General features: G+C 51.4%; 1 protein-coding gene across 5 annotated transcripts in view; it reads left to right on the plus strand.

Moving 5' to 3' along the window:
• MAPK4 (mitogen-activated protein kinase 4) overlaps nt 1-14,752 on the plus strand; it is a 126,481-nt gene that overhangs the window by 71,277 nt on the left and 40,452 nt on the right. For 2 of the 5 annotated variants that reach the window (XM_053664358.1, XM_053664360.1), the window contains exon 2: nt 8,660-10,055. In XM_053664358.1, the coding sequence (XP_053520333.1) occupies nt 9,510-10,055 (546 nt within the window). In that variant the 5' untranslated portion in view covers nt 8,660-9,509. Of the gene's footprint in view, nt 1-6,513; nt 6,589-6,835; nt 6,963-8,588; nt 10,056-14,752 lie in introns of those variants that run through there. The other 3 variants (XM_037165097.2, XM_037165099.2, XM_053664359.1) reach the window with 3 other exon arrangements.

A 14,752-nucleotide genomic window follows, 5' to 3' on the forward strand; every position in this document is an offset into this window, starting at 1 on the left:
GGATCTTTTAGCATCTCTGCCATGGGATTACTTTGCAGGTAGGAGTAAGTGGTCCCATGTAAGGACCCCAAAGTTTGGCAGGAAAGATCAGGTCTAAACATGGAGCTCCTCAAGGGTCAGCTGCTATGTGCTTTCCCATGAGAGATTATTAAATCTGGGCTCACAGAGAGGAACCTCCAAATCCAAGGCGGGCACAGGGGCCCTTGGGCACCATCCAACAGGGAGAAATGAGAGGTGTGAGCTCTGCTTTTGAGACATTTGGCCCCTGGCCACGATCTTTGCCCTTCAGAACACAGTCCATACACAGCAAACCCTACCTTATTTAGCCAATAAAGTCATAACTGTCCTGATTTGGATTTTGAAAGAAACCAACATTTTCTGCGACCCCAGGTTTCCTTCCTTAAAAAAAAGAGAGAATGAGAAGTGTTCCCTTGAACCCACAAAGGTCAAACACAGGAGTTGTCTGAACTCAGAGGCACAAACTCCCTTGCACACCTGCCATCTGGAGGTCTGACACCCAGGCTCCAGCCTGGGCAGGTGCAGCCTCTACAGCCTGTGCTGTTCCCGTGGCAACAAGCACCCATACTTCACATGCAGGGACCCACACTGCCCTGTCTCCCCAGCTCTGCACTGCCGTGCGCGTGGAGCTCCAATAAGGCTGCCGGAATTTCTCTGTGCTATTTCAGTACTGTCGGGAAGCCTGGGAAGTCTTTGTTCTCCCTGGCTGGTTATGTAATTTTCAAGAAAAAAGGCAGAGCAAAGTCTGAAGTGAAGGCTCCCAGAGTTTGCTTTTGGGGGAGGAGTTAACACCCCCTCTCCAGGGCCTGATGTTCCTTCTGCTCACGTTTTCTTTCTGCTTTCAGTACCTCTCCTCTCAGCCCCTCACTGTGAGATCAAAGCAACAGGGTTGCCTCCGGTTTCTTGCCCCGAGGCATCATCCCGCCAGCATGTTCTGGAGGAAACATAGAAGGAAAACAAGCTGGGGTGGCTGGTATCGCTGCCTGGCAGGGATGTTAAGACGTTGGCACATCCTGGGGGAGGACGCTTGCATGGGCCTTGGGGATCGGTGCCTGTCAGTGGCTGCCTGCTCGAGACATTTGTCTGCGGCTAAGCAGTGCTTTGGGCTCTGGTGTGTTGCTGTCCTCCTGGCTGGTGTGTGAAGGGTCACCCGGGACCTCTGCCGGGAGGGGTGCTGGGCATCAGAGGCACGGGGCACAGGCAGTGCCATCTGAGCACAGAAGGAGCAGCCGTCTGCCTGTGCGCCTGGGTTTTCACAAAAAGAAAGGGCTCCCAGGCACGGCAGGTCACTCTGCATGACCTTCAGCCGGCTCCCCTCCTGGGTGGAGGGGGTGGTACTTCCTTTCAAAAGCTAGAAGACCAGGAAGAGCTGTTATTTCTGGGTATCAATACTAAAAATCAGACCTAACACAAGAAAATGGCCTCAGGACCAGCAGTTCCTTGATGGGTGAGGAAACACCTCCAGTCACTATGCTTTTGGGGGGGCCTGTGTGGCATCCTTTTGGAACCCCCTCCAACCTCCACCCACCCTGGGAGAGTCAAAAGCTCTCCGTTCTAGACTGCAGGAACACATTGCAAAGCCTCCTCCATTTGGCTCACACTTTGTCATAACTGAAATGTTACTGCAGACACACAGCCATTCTACGGGCTAGACCCTGGGACGGCATCCGTGAGAAGAAGAAAGGTAAGGGTCCTCCCCTTCTGGAGGTTCTGTCTCACTGTGGAATCTGATGAGACCTAAGCCAGGTAGGACCCAGGACCCAGCCCAACAACTTTCCAAAGTCTCAGTCCTAGTTTGCCACTTTGCCATTTTGGAGCCATCAAAAACTACAGGTCTCTGAGCCCTTCCTCCCCATTGGTTATCTACTGCTATGTAACCCCCAATTCAATGGCTTAAACAGCCCTTATTGTCACATCATTTCCATGGGCCAGGAATCTGGGCACAGCTTTGCCAGGTGGCTGTGACTGATGTAAGGTCTCTTGTGAGACTTCGGTCGGGCTGTGGCCAGGGCTCTAGTCCTCTCAAGGCCCAGGATCTGCTTGCGAGCTCACCCCTGTGGTGGCTCGTAAGATCTACTTCCAAGGACTCCCACAGGTCTTCCCGTGGGGCTGCCTCATGACAGGGCCACCAGCTTTCCTGAAAGGGGTCACCCAAGATGGAAGCCACGGTTCTGTAATAACCCCATTTCAGAAGTGATACCCCATCACTTCTGCATATTCTGTTCCTTAGAGGTGAGTCACTAAGTCCAGCATTCCTTAAGGGGAAGAACCCACCCCTGTCCGGAGCCACAACCACTGGTGGGCATCCTAGAAGCCGCCTTCCCCGGCCTGCAGGTGCTTCCCTGACTGGCTCACCTCACCCTCACTCTGCCCCACCTGCAGCAGGGGTCGTGCTGCAGCTCCCGAATATTCTTGCTTCTGTAATTGGGATTGGTCTGGTTTTTCTCTCCCTGTAGGAACGCAAGCTCCTAGAGGTTGGGAGTCACGTGCTCTACATCTCTTTATTTCTCCCTTAAACCATCCTTGCACCCTCACTAGTTTCTATCATTAGATAATTCAGCCTCAAGTTAAAAATAAAACTGTATGACAGTAAAAATGTCTCAACAGTTGGGCTTGATGATCTCCCTTAACAAGAGATTTGGAGGTAGGCATTTCCAGGCTCCACTCCGCTACTCAACGATGCCAACCAGGCCCCAGGCTCACCTGCCAACCCACTGTGCTGGCCTTTGTCCCCCGGATTGTCCCTGCTTGGACTCAAGGTCACGCTGTAGCACCAACACCACCTCCTCCCCCGGAGACCGGAAGTAGAGGAGGAAAACTTTCCCCTGAGCCTCCCAGGGCCTGGTCCCTTCAGACTCATTGTTCAGAACTGAATCGACCGTCCCTACACCATCCTCTGCCAGCCAGGAATCCAATTACTGTGATTGGCTTCGACTCACAGCCCTCAGTAGAGATGGGTGTGGGAGGTACCGTTGGCCTCTAGGATTTTGGAAAGTGTGAGGCTGTCACAGCATCCAGGAAGGGCCGTTGGCATTTAGCAGGTCGGGACCCGGCTGCTTAAACTTTCAACAAGCATGCACTAGGCAGCTCCACAAAACCAGTTGTTCTTCTGCTCGGAGGTCAATATTGTCTTTGCTGGAAGCTGCTGACTTAGATCAGTGGTTCTCAACCAAGGATGGTGCAGCGCCCCCTCCACTGGTGGCGGTTTTCAGAGTTTGAGATGTTTTGGTCGTCACAACTAGGGGTTGCTACTGGCACCTACTAGGTTGAGGCCAGGGAGGCTGCTGAAGGTTCTACGGTGCACATTCTAGCCCTGCAGCTGAGAGCAACCTTGCTCAAACTGTCAATCATGCTGAGGCTGAAACACCCTGGTTCAGACCCATCAGAGTCATCTCTGAGTTGGGCTCAGCGGCTCAGTGGCAAACCCGGACCTGGTCTTTGTTCAGAGGAAGGGGGAAGGTTCCTGGGCCGGTGGCTAGTGTCAGCCTTAAGCCCCTGTTCATCGGCCAGCTGGGCAAATGCTCAGCTCAGCTCACGTCCGAAATGGCCTCCTGTGTACCTGAGGTGTTGGCAGCCAGGGAGGTCAAGAAATGGGTGGAAGGCAAGGTTATGGGTGTTTGAACTTGGTGTTATCTGTTTTATTTTTTCTCAACTCTTACTCTTATTTCAATGTTCTATATCTCAGTTTCTTTCCATAAAGTGAGCTTCATAACCGTGGCCTCCACCCTGGAGCTGAATACATGCTGAAAGCTACATGTTTCTTGCTTTAATTTGAGTGGTACCACAAGGCCTGCCCACCCCAACTGTCCTATGCTAGGCCTGGGAAGTCACACTGGGCCTCGAAGGCTCATGGTGAGAGTCACTCACGTGGGCTCAGATCATGTGTTAGGATGATGAGAAGTGTGGGCTTTGGCGTCAGACACACCTGAGTTTACATCCCAGCTAGTGGCGGGACTTTGGGCAGGTAGCTTCCCACTGAAGCCTTCATGGGAGAATGACAACAACTCATGGGGTTCGTGTGAGACCCAGCTGAAACAATCAGACAGCCCTTGGCCCATGGTAAACTCCCAGTTAGTGTGCTCACCTCATCCGCCAGCATGTCGTCTTCGCCACCTCTCCAGAAAGCCTCTGTTGAAGTCCAAGTACGGTTTAGGGGTGAGGTGCATCCTTGGTACCATCAAATTACAGGACTAGAAGGTAGCTTGTGAAGGGCAGAGAGCTGGGCCCTGAGCACAGGAAACCTTCACTAAGTCTGGGGGCCCGAGCGCAGGGTACATCCTGGAGGGAAAGTCCTGGGATAGTGCCACCATGAGGGGCGACAGGAAGACTGAGTCCAGGGGGGAGGCAGTGAGACTGGAAGGGGTCTGGGTTATGACACACTGCAGCATCTACTCAGGAATAAACTAGCGGAAGTTCCTACACAATCTAGAACAGGGGTGGGCAAACTGCAGCCCCGGGCCAAATCCAGCCCCCTGCCTATTTTTGTAAATAACATTTTGTTAAAACGCAGCCATGCCCTTCCCTTGGGTATTGTCTGTGGCTGCTTTTGTGCTACAAAGGCAGGGTTGAGTGTCTGGGTTGACTAGTCGAAAAAAGAGAATGTATATCCTGCAAAGCCTAAGCTATTTTATCCTCTGGCCCTTCATAGAAAAAAGTTGCTGCTCTCTGGTCTAGAGGGCTTCATTCACATGGACGGCAGTGACTAGGGTCACGAACCTTAGAGTCAGACCGGCTTGACCGTGAGATGCAGGGTGTCACCTAGAATTGCGCAGTGCGCAGGCTGTTCTACCGCAAACAGTTCCCGCCCTGCCTGAGGAGGGTTTCCTGCCAGTTTTGGGGTGCTCCGAAGAGGGAAGAAAGCAGCGTCTTGGAAATGTCAGCACCTCACCAGAGGCCATAGCTCCTGCTGGGAGTCAACAGCATGAAGTTTGGGGGGATCTGAGCAGGCAGAGGAGGTGAGTCTAAATTTAGACTTTCCACAGAGCTGCTTTGTAAACCGGAGCCCCAGGAAGCCCAGAAAGGGGCAGTTGGCACACACCATCTCATCTCTGGTTTGCCTCCACACGTTTGAAGGTTGAATGCATGAGAGGATAATTAATTGGCCTTAAATAAGATGTTTCAGGAGAGTCAGGGTAGAGTCGGTGGAGAGATGAAGCTCCATTGTCAGGAGACCCGGGGTAGATATTTATTCTCCTGTGTTTGCTTACGATAGTCACCATGAAACTGTGGGAGTCTGGGGTACCCTGGAAAGAATTACGTACCTTCTTCTAGCTGGGTGTTATTGGAGCACAGCTGAACCCATGACCTTCCTTCCTCTCAAGGTGAATGCCAGGTCCCTGGTTTGAAGTCACAGTTGTGATTCAGAGCAGCTCTGAGCCACCAGCTCCACTTGGAGGCTGGATGTGCCGCCCCCTGAAGCTGCGTTGTGCCAAGGGCTGCCACACTCAGTCTTCTGCCTGGCTGGGCACATCCGATGCCAGGTCTGCCCCTCTCCAGGGCCGATGGGCCCGTACTTCTTGGTATGTCACACAAGCAACGAACCACTAATCTGAGACTTCTTAGGTAATAGGTGTTTGTAATCAGTCTACCTGTGGAAAAAGACAAAGCTTTGACAGTAGAAATTGTAGAGAAGTTATAGAGAGAAACATAGAAAATAAAGAGATTTGGTTCAAGATGCATCACAGCAAACTCAAATGGGAACAGAGGGGGTCAGACAAGGGCCACCTGGTTGGTGCTGAAACTCAGAGAGGCAGCATCAAAGCAGAAGATGATGAGGAGTGGGTGGAAGTTCAGGGATAACTGTTCATCTGAGCGGTCGGGGCCTGCTGTGGGCAGAGCCCGCCAAACACGCCGCCCTGCAGTGGCACGTGCAGCCAGGCCAGGCTGGCTGTCTAGGGCTGTGGGCATCATGATGGTGGGGACGTAGCTGAGGCTCCTTGGGGACCCCAGTCCACCATTGTTTTCTATACTTCAAGCCCTGGACTTAAGCTTGAAGTCTAATCGAGTGGTGGACATGTATGAAATTTAACTAACACTCTTGTAGGGGGCCAGTTTGTCTTGGCACAGGGTGTGCAACACACTCCGAATGATATGCACACGGACACTATAGGAGTTTGGGAAGCAGAGACATGTCCCTGAGGACCAGGGTGGATGCATCTCCAAGGAAGCGAGACCTCGTCTGGATCCTGAGTGATGGGCTGGGCAGGATTTCAACAAGTGGGGAGGAAGCAGGAGAACATTTCAGGGCCCGCGAAGGTGCACGCAGAGAAGCAAGGCAGGGATTGGCAGAGTATATTTAGAGGCCCACGAGGAAGGTGGCGAAGCTGTGCCAGGTGACGTGGTGCCAGCCCACTGAAGGTGACAGCGTGTTGGGAAGACCACACATACCCACTCAGACACGGGCAGATACATGCAGGGCAGATAGTCCCTCCACCCTGTGAGAGGGAAAGGAAAGAGTTTTCAAAAATAAATAAAGCACCTCTTAATTATTCACAGATTATCTGCATTGCAGCTGATCTCGAACAAACCCTGCTTTCAGCCAGCTGGTGATGTCATCTCCTCGCTGCTTAGGTGCGTGTTCCCGTCTCTGTTTACAACCCAGTGAGTGCTGGAAAGGAAGAAGGCTTAGGTCTCGCCTCGAAAAGCAAAACAGATCGTTGCCTCTGGTGGCTGTGCCCTTGAAAACCAGACGGGGCCCGTGGGTAGAAAGTGACAGGAGCTCCAAGTGGCTTTCTGCTACCTGACTTGGACAGCAGGAGCCAGAGGAGGGATGGAACGGGACCCCGGGGCACCTCTGTTGTGGCCCAGCATTGACTGCCATTGGCCAGGAATCCCCAAACAGAGCGAATGGTCTTCATTTATCACTTCATCAAGTGTTTATCGACCCTGTCTGTGCTAGAAGCACTGAGCTGGTATTCGCTGAGCTTCGTGCCCTCGTGTGCAAGGTGAGAACTTTGTCTTTCAGTGGAGGCGCTGGCATTTGGGGGTGGGTATCGGCTATTCACTGACGAAGGAGCTTGGCCAGATGGTAAGCCAATCTGACCCTGCCCATCAAAGGTCAGCAGTGACCCCTCCTCAAATGAGCTGGGGAGGGCAAGCCATCCCCAGTTAAGGACGATTGGGTTTGTTTGCCACAATTGCTCCCCAGTCTGAAATTCTGCCAGTCTATGATTATTTTGCTGCTGGGCCCAATACAAACATACAAAGTGAAATTGCTGAAGATCTGATGAAAAACCAGAATAGTGGGTGCATCTTATTTAAGTGTAAGGGAATTTCCAACAGTAGCAACAATAGGTGACATCTTTTGGGCAAGTGCTATGTTCCAGACCCTTGGCAAATTTCTTTCACTAGAAGTTTTTAGAGGGGATCTGATTACTCACTATTTCATGTCATCTGTGTCCTCTAATTTGCCTTCTTAATGTCAGAGCATCGACTGTTGTTTTGCTCCATTTGTCATTTCCAGAAATGTGCAGAGTACAGATATGAAAGTATTCCCTGCAGGGGACCCTGCAGTGTGATGGGAATAAAGAAGGAGCCCTAGCTAGATTCACTCTTTTGTTCTGGATGCAGTGTTTGTTCTTCGTGTGTGCATGGACTTAATAAACTTATGAAACCTGCCACTTCCTTAGAAGCTATAATATTATTGCCTTTACCTCAGAGGTCTGAATTTACATGGATAGTTTTGCAGGTTTCCCCCCCCACCTTGGGTCGTAGGCCTGTAATTGGAGGGGGCAGCCACCAGGGAGCAGTCAAGACTGGATATGACCCATTGCTTTGAAGAGCTAGGTCCCCATCATCAAAAAGAATACTGTGCTAGTCCTGGTGTCATGCTAAGACGTCTGTGCCCTGGTGCCCTGGCCGGGTGGCTCAGTTGGTTGGAGCATTATCCATGCACCAAAAGATTACGGGTCCAATTCCTGGTCAGGGCATGTACAGGAGGCAATCCCTCATGTTTCTTTCTTCCTCTCCTCTTTCCTCTCTCTCTAAAATCAATAAAAACATATCCTCAGGTGAAGATTTAAAAAAAAGTCTGTGCCCTGGTTTCCTGGGCAGAATCCCTTGATTAGAGTGGCAACATAATTTCCTTTTAATTTGGTGTGTGTGCTTATGCCACTTACGTGGGAATCAAGAGATGCAATTGTAATTAAATTTCTAATTTGAATATTAAGTTATTAAAATATGCAAAGACATTAGCAAAAGAAGGAAGAAAGGGGATCCAAGTGGAAAACAAATTTATTGATTCTTTATTTTTCTATCTGCAACCCGTTACTTTTTACTCTCAGCCTTCCCAGCTGGTGCTGTTGGGTGTTTGGAGAGCTTAGAGAATGAATTCTGCAAAGGTCAGAGCCCATCACTCCCACCTGCAATTCATGTATGTTAACCTTAGGGAAGCAAGTATTTACATAAAAGGCACACCATTTGATGATCTTATCAAATCAGTCCGTCTTCTCTCTTCCAGGGGAGTGCTGCACACAGCAGGAGGGGTGGCTGGGCCGTGCAGAGCCTGGAATCCCCTGAGCAAGCAGTGTTTCAGCTGGCTGGACAGATCAAATAACACTAGGGCTGGTTAACAAAAGGCAGGCAAGTGGGAAGGTGTTGGAAGCCAGAGTGTGGAAATTTACCCAACGTTTTTCTGTGACAGGGAAGGAGACTCTGAAAGATGCCGTGTTCCTGCAGCCACGCCGAGCCCTGCAGAGCACAGTCTCGTTCGAGGTGGCGTGGGTGAGGGGGTGACAGAGGATGCTGCCCCCGCTGAAGCCTCCGGAGGAGCCTGGCCTGGCAGCTGAACGCCCCTGGGATTCGGGACTTAGGTGTAACTTGGTGTAGAGCTCACACTCACAGTGCTTGAGTTCCTCCAGCTTTCTTCACTGGCACTCACCAGGCTGGTTTGGGTTGCAGAATCCAAGGTGAGCTGGTAGAAAGGAGAGCTGGTAAAGGTGGAAAGAAGCCCCTAGAAGTCTCCAGAATCCATTGTTGGGATACCTTCATTCTGCTGAGGACACAGAGAGCAGCCACGCACGAAGCTGCCTGGGGCTGTGATACCACCGAGCTTTGGACCATCAGCAGTAAAGGAACACAGTTCAGCAAAGGCATTGCAGCCCCAAGGAATCTCTTTTAACAACGGATTTAAAGGGGAGAGTTTCTGCACTTTTACTTTGTGGTCCATTCTGATAACTTGACACACAGAAAGAAACATGAGCCATTGTAAGTGTGGAGGAGGGCTTGGGATCCACAGGAGTTGGTGGACAGCCCTCCCAGGGCAGGTTAACAAAGCAGTGTGAGCCTCCGGCTTCTGCAACTCGGCAAGCATGGACATGTGCCACTCTGGTCTCTGGAGAGTTGGTGGCAGTGACATCACCATAAGAAAAAGCATCCCTCCGCTTTGGAACTTGACAGAATGAGGTGTGCTGGGGAAGCCACTGGCCGGGGCTTGGCCTTTCCTGACTGCCCCTCCATCACACGGGCAGCCCCTGACCACCACTGAGCCAACGATGGCCGAGAAGGGTGACTGCATTGCCAGTGTCTACGGGTATGACCTCGGTGGGCGCTTCGTTGACTTCCGGCCCCTGGGCTTTGGCGTCAATGGGCTGGTGCTGTCGGCCATGGACAGCAGGGCCTGCCGGAAGGTGGCCGTGAAGAAGATCACCCTGAGCGACGCCCGCAGCATGAAGCATGCGCTCCGGGAGATCAAAATCATCCGGCGCCTGGACCACGACAACATCGTGAAGGTATACGAGGTGCTGGGGCCCAAGGGCACCAGCCTACAGGGCGAGCTGTTCAAGTTCAGCGTGGCCTACATTGTGCAGGAGTACATGGAGACCGACCTGGCCCGTCTGCTGGAGCAGGGCACCCTGACAGAGGAGCACGCAAAGCTATTCATGTACCAGCTGCTCCGCGGACTCAAGTACATCCACTCCGCCAACGTGCTGCACAGGGACCTGAAGCCCGCCAACATCTTCATCAGCACGGAGGACCTCGTGCTCAAGATCGGGGACTTTGGGTTGGCGAGGATCGTTGATCAGCACTATTCGCACAAGGTACGTCTGGCTGGAATGGCTGATGGGGGAGCCCGTGGAGTCCTCCAGCCTGCTCTCGATGTTTTGGAGTGTCCTGAGAGTGCATTGCTAGTTCCATGGGAGTCGGGGCTGGGGACTGTTTCTGGGGGTAGTGGGAGGGTGCTGGAAAGACCACTGGCCTGAAAAGATGTGGTAGGGGGGAGGTTTGGGTTCTTGATCTTGGCTCTGCCCAATGGCCTTGAATAATAACTCCTGGCTGTGCAAGAGGGGATTGGACTAGATTGCTTCTAAGATTTCTTCCAGCTCCAAACTCTATGGCTTTAAAATTGTGCAGCTGGTGAATTTGCCTATAGGATCCTCCAACCCCCCCTTCCCCGTATTGCCTGCTCAGGCCTCCTGATGAGGCTTCTCACCACACATGCTGTGGTTCGTCTTGCCTCCCCCTTCCATCAAAGATTACCCACTCTCTGTCCCATTCTCTCTGTCAGTGGGCAAGGGCCACAAACAATAAATCTGATCAACTCATCCTCAGAGTTCATTATCCAGCAAATGGTTCAGGTGTTTTAGGTCCCACGATGCCCCTGCCCCTGAGTGAGATAAAGCTACAGGGGTCTGGATGGTACTACTGAGACCCCATGTGGTGGGTGGCTAAATGCCCCACCAGAGTGCTCAGGGGTCAGAGCTGACCCCCAGTATACTTGTGGAGATAGTGGCATACCCCCAGACCACTTCTTACCTAAGTACACTGCTCCTCTCAGGAGCTGGGAGTCCTTTGGAAGTCTGTTCCCTTTACCCCATGGTTCTGGCTACTTGGGGGAGCCTTTCAGTAGCTCAGCCTGAATGCATGTCACCAGGTACCCTTGACCAGAGCTGGGGGGTGGATGTCACTTCCAGCCTCCTGCCAAAACCTTTGTGCCACAAATTTTTATTAGAATGTAAACATTCCCTAGGAAGTACGTGTACCGTAAACTATTATCAGCCAAGGAGCTAGTGTGGGTTATGAAAGGGAAGGCTAGCTTGGATCTTGAACATGCCCCAGCACACTGTTTGCCTACAGCCAGAAGATCACAGATGTACAGAAAGGCGCCGACCTCTCTGGTGCAGCTGCAGCGGGAGGGCGTGCAGGGGAGAGGGAGGCAGCACTCCCTGTCCCACCTTCACTGGCTGGAACTTGGACTCCAGCCCAGATTTCAGAGCCCAAATCAGCTCAACTGGCTCTAGCTCCTTGGTGCCACCTTCCCCGTGAGATTGCCCTCTGCCTCCCAGGCCACATCTGTCAGAACTGACAGCTGACTCCTTGGGCAGGAATGTCTATGGCAAACAAACAAAAACACATCCATGTAAACACACATACCCGCAAGGTTTCCTGTCGTCCGAATGCTCTGTGCTGTTTCTACCTTCTCTTTCCTCTAAGGAGCAATGACTCCAAGCAATTGAACCAAAATTTTAACTCAAACCAGTTTTTATTTGGTAATCTTAAGAGAGCCCATGACACTCTTATTTCTGGGATGCACAAAACCGCCTTCTGAATTGGATTAAACTAGTACACTGGGAACAATAACAGGACCGTCCTTGATTACAGAGTCTAATTGGTGAAGTTTTGTATTATAGGGAAAATGCTCAGAACAGTTGTTCAGGAAAGTCAGCAAAGGTGACTTCTGGGGCAAGGATTGGCTGTAGAAATAAATCCTAGGAGGTGAGTGGTGTGAGGAGGCAGAGGCCTTCTGCTGGTGCTAGCTTGGGACACGGACTCTCCCCAGCTGGGACCCTTTTTCCCCTCCTTTGACAGGGATGATAACACATGCTCTGTCTGTCCTACTGGCTGTGGTTATGTGTCAAAATGGAGCATGAATGTAAAGCCCCTTGGACAGTAGTGAGGCCCCCATCCATTCATTTCTTGAGAGTTTTTTTGAGTGCATGCCAGGCTCAGGCCAAGTGCTGGGAGCCTAGGAGGTTCACTGACCACCCACTATAAGCAGCTGTTACCCCCTTACTCAGGGCAGGAAGCCGCTTCTTTGAAGGGGACTTTCACTGTCATGATCCAGAGGAATTTCAGTGTTCTGACTTACTCTCCTTGGGCTCTCTTCAATAATAGCTCTTGGAGGTTAAAAAAAAAATCACTGGAGCCAGTCACAAGCCCAGTAGGTGTGCACATGATCCCTGTGTTCGGCAGGCGCCACCCGCCTTGCCCACTCTTTTTCTCATCTACCTTCTGCTTTTAGCTTCCTCTCTTCTCTTCCCTGAGTGATGACGGAAGGGTTATATTTGGTGCTTTTCTTTATCCAAAGTGCACTGAAATCAGTTCTCATTAAATCCTCATAATGCTGGGAGGCACTTAGGGAAGATGGTCCATTCTGAAACAGAGAACTGGCTTTCTCCAGATTACTCGACCGATGGTGGCCAAAGGGGCACTGGAACTTGGCCTTCGTGGGTCTTGGTGGATGGCCTTCCAGTGCCCCATCTGCTTCAGGAAGGCTTTCTGAATCTGCAGTTGGAATTAGTCTTTCCTTCCTCTGGGCTTCCGTGTCACTTTTCCCCCATTCTGCAACCTGGATCTTCTAGCACTGACGACCATGCTCTGCTCTGTCTTGTGGGCATGTGCCTCTTGTGCTCTCCTAGGCTGGGAGCCCCTTGGTTCCTTGAAGGTTGTCTTTATGTTTGTGTTGGTTTCCTCCAGAGAGTCTAATCACTGTACCTGAGACCTGGCCCAGTTGATCTGGTTGGCTGTCTGAAGCAGGTGGAAGACTAGTCACTTACCAACTCATTCATACAGGAAGCTGGTAGAGTTTACTGATCCCACGTGGTTAGAAGCTTTGACAAAGAGCACATACAGGGAGAGACATTAAAATGTACACCTTTGCCCTGGCCAGGTAGCTCAGTTAGTTAGGGCATCATCGTCCCTCTAGGCCCAGGTTGCCGGTTCCACCCCTGGAGAGGACACATACAAGAATCAACCAATGAATGCATAAATTAGTGGAACAACAAATCAGTGTTTCTCTCAAATCCATAAACAAAATAAAATGTATACCTTCAAAACTTAAATAGATGAAAATTAATGTACAATTTGTACATGCATAATGAGAGCTAATATATAAAACAATTCTAATGGAATCAGAGGAGGAAGAAAACAAAGAGCACATAATTCTTCCAGCTGGTGGATTGCTTGGGGTCAGATTTGTGCATCTGCTCTCACTGGTGTGTGTGGAGGACGTTGTTTACATGTGAACTGCTCTGAATTTGACCCTCTCCTAAACCTTTTTGGATTCCGTTTTGAAGAGCCTATGCCCACCTGGGATGCAGCAAGTGCCTTGGTTTAAGTTACAAAAAAGGTGACCGTTTTTCCAGACTGATTGAACTCAGTGCCAGGGACAGGCTTCGTGATGCAACCGGGGGCTGGACTGAGCCCCCAACCCAGCACAACCCACCTAGCACTAAGCAGCAGCTGGGACCTCAGCATCCACACCAGGCCTTTCCCATGGGTGGACAGTACATCTCCTAAACCTTTACATCCCCTCCTCTAACACGAAGTCCGGCACAGGGCAGGGGGCTGTTGTGTTTGTCTGCTGACGGAGATGCTGGTGAAAGTTGTCTTCTTTAAGGAGCAGCTGGGAGCACCAGGCTCCAATCCAAGTTTGGGCTCGTGTCCCCCACCACACTACCCCTGGCGGTCTTGGTCTTCTCGAGGTCCACAGGGTAACTAGAGGCCCCAGAAGCTCACACTGTGAGCGAGATGGTAGTGGTGACAGTGCAGTGGGGGTGCTCTGGTGGCTGTCTCTCACCAGAGGCAGCTGGGGGAGCACTGGTCTTGTTTGTGTCGTTAGTGCTCACCTCACCACCTGCATGACTCCAGGCAAGTCCTTTTATTTGTGTAGCTTATCCTTAGAATAAGAGGAAAGTAAGACCTCCCAGTCATCGTAGGCATTTCCTTCACTTCACAGACAATAAAACTGAGACCTAGAAAGGAAGAGAGACCTGCTCAAGGTCACATGATAAATGGCTTGGCCAGGAGTGCGATGCCCGTGTTTCAGCTCCGTGTCCACCGACTTTCCTGAGCCCCTCTTCTCCGTGGCCTTGTGGACCAAACAGGGTCCTCACTGCCTTTCAGATGACTTCATGGGACTCATGTTGGAGTCGAATGCAAGTGCGGATGTCAAAGTGCTCTCAGATGGAAGCTAAATCACTAACAGATCTATTTGCCCAATAAATGCCACGTTACAGGATGGGGAAATGACAGACATCAGATGTCAGTTCTCTCCAGCCCTGGACCCCGCCCCCTGACCCCCCCCCCCGACTGAAATATGGAACCAGCTCCTGGTTCCAAAGTCAGAAGGGGCCCTGTGTGAAGGGTGGCCTCCCACGGAGCATGTTGTCCTTTGAATTTATCCTATTAGGAAGTCGATGATCTCGAAAGAGAGGAGAGAATGTTGTTTGAGACTTCACTGAGCCCTGTGTAAATTCTAAGAAATGTCAGGAGCCCCCCGGGAAACTGCAGAGGGCTCAGTAGCACATTGACAGCCTGATTAGCTCCCCTCCAGAGGGGCCACCGTCTGCCACGGGAGGGCGCCGCCTTTTGCCCTTGTGGTGGGGGCCGGGAGGCTGCCAGCAGACTTGCCCTTCCTGGGGGCGGTAGACAGAAAATACCCAGGGAAGGAAGGAAGATAGGAGGCTCATCAGAAGTTGGGCAACCACAGGCTCTTGCATTTTGGTGGATCATTCCA

The sequence above is a fragment of the Artibeus jamaicensis genome, unplaced genomic scaffold (genome assembly GCF_021234435.1).
Source record: "Artibeus jamaicensis isolate MK-2021 breed Jamaican fruit bat unplaced genomic scaffold, CSHL_Jam_final contig_354, whole genome shotgun sequence".
In the NCBI taxonomy this organism is placed as follows: domain Eukaryota; kingdom Metazoa; phylum Chordata; class Mammalia; order Chiroptera; family Phyllostomidae; genus Artibeus; species Artibeus jamaicensis.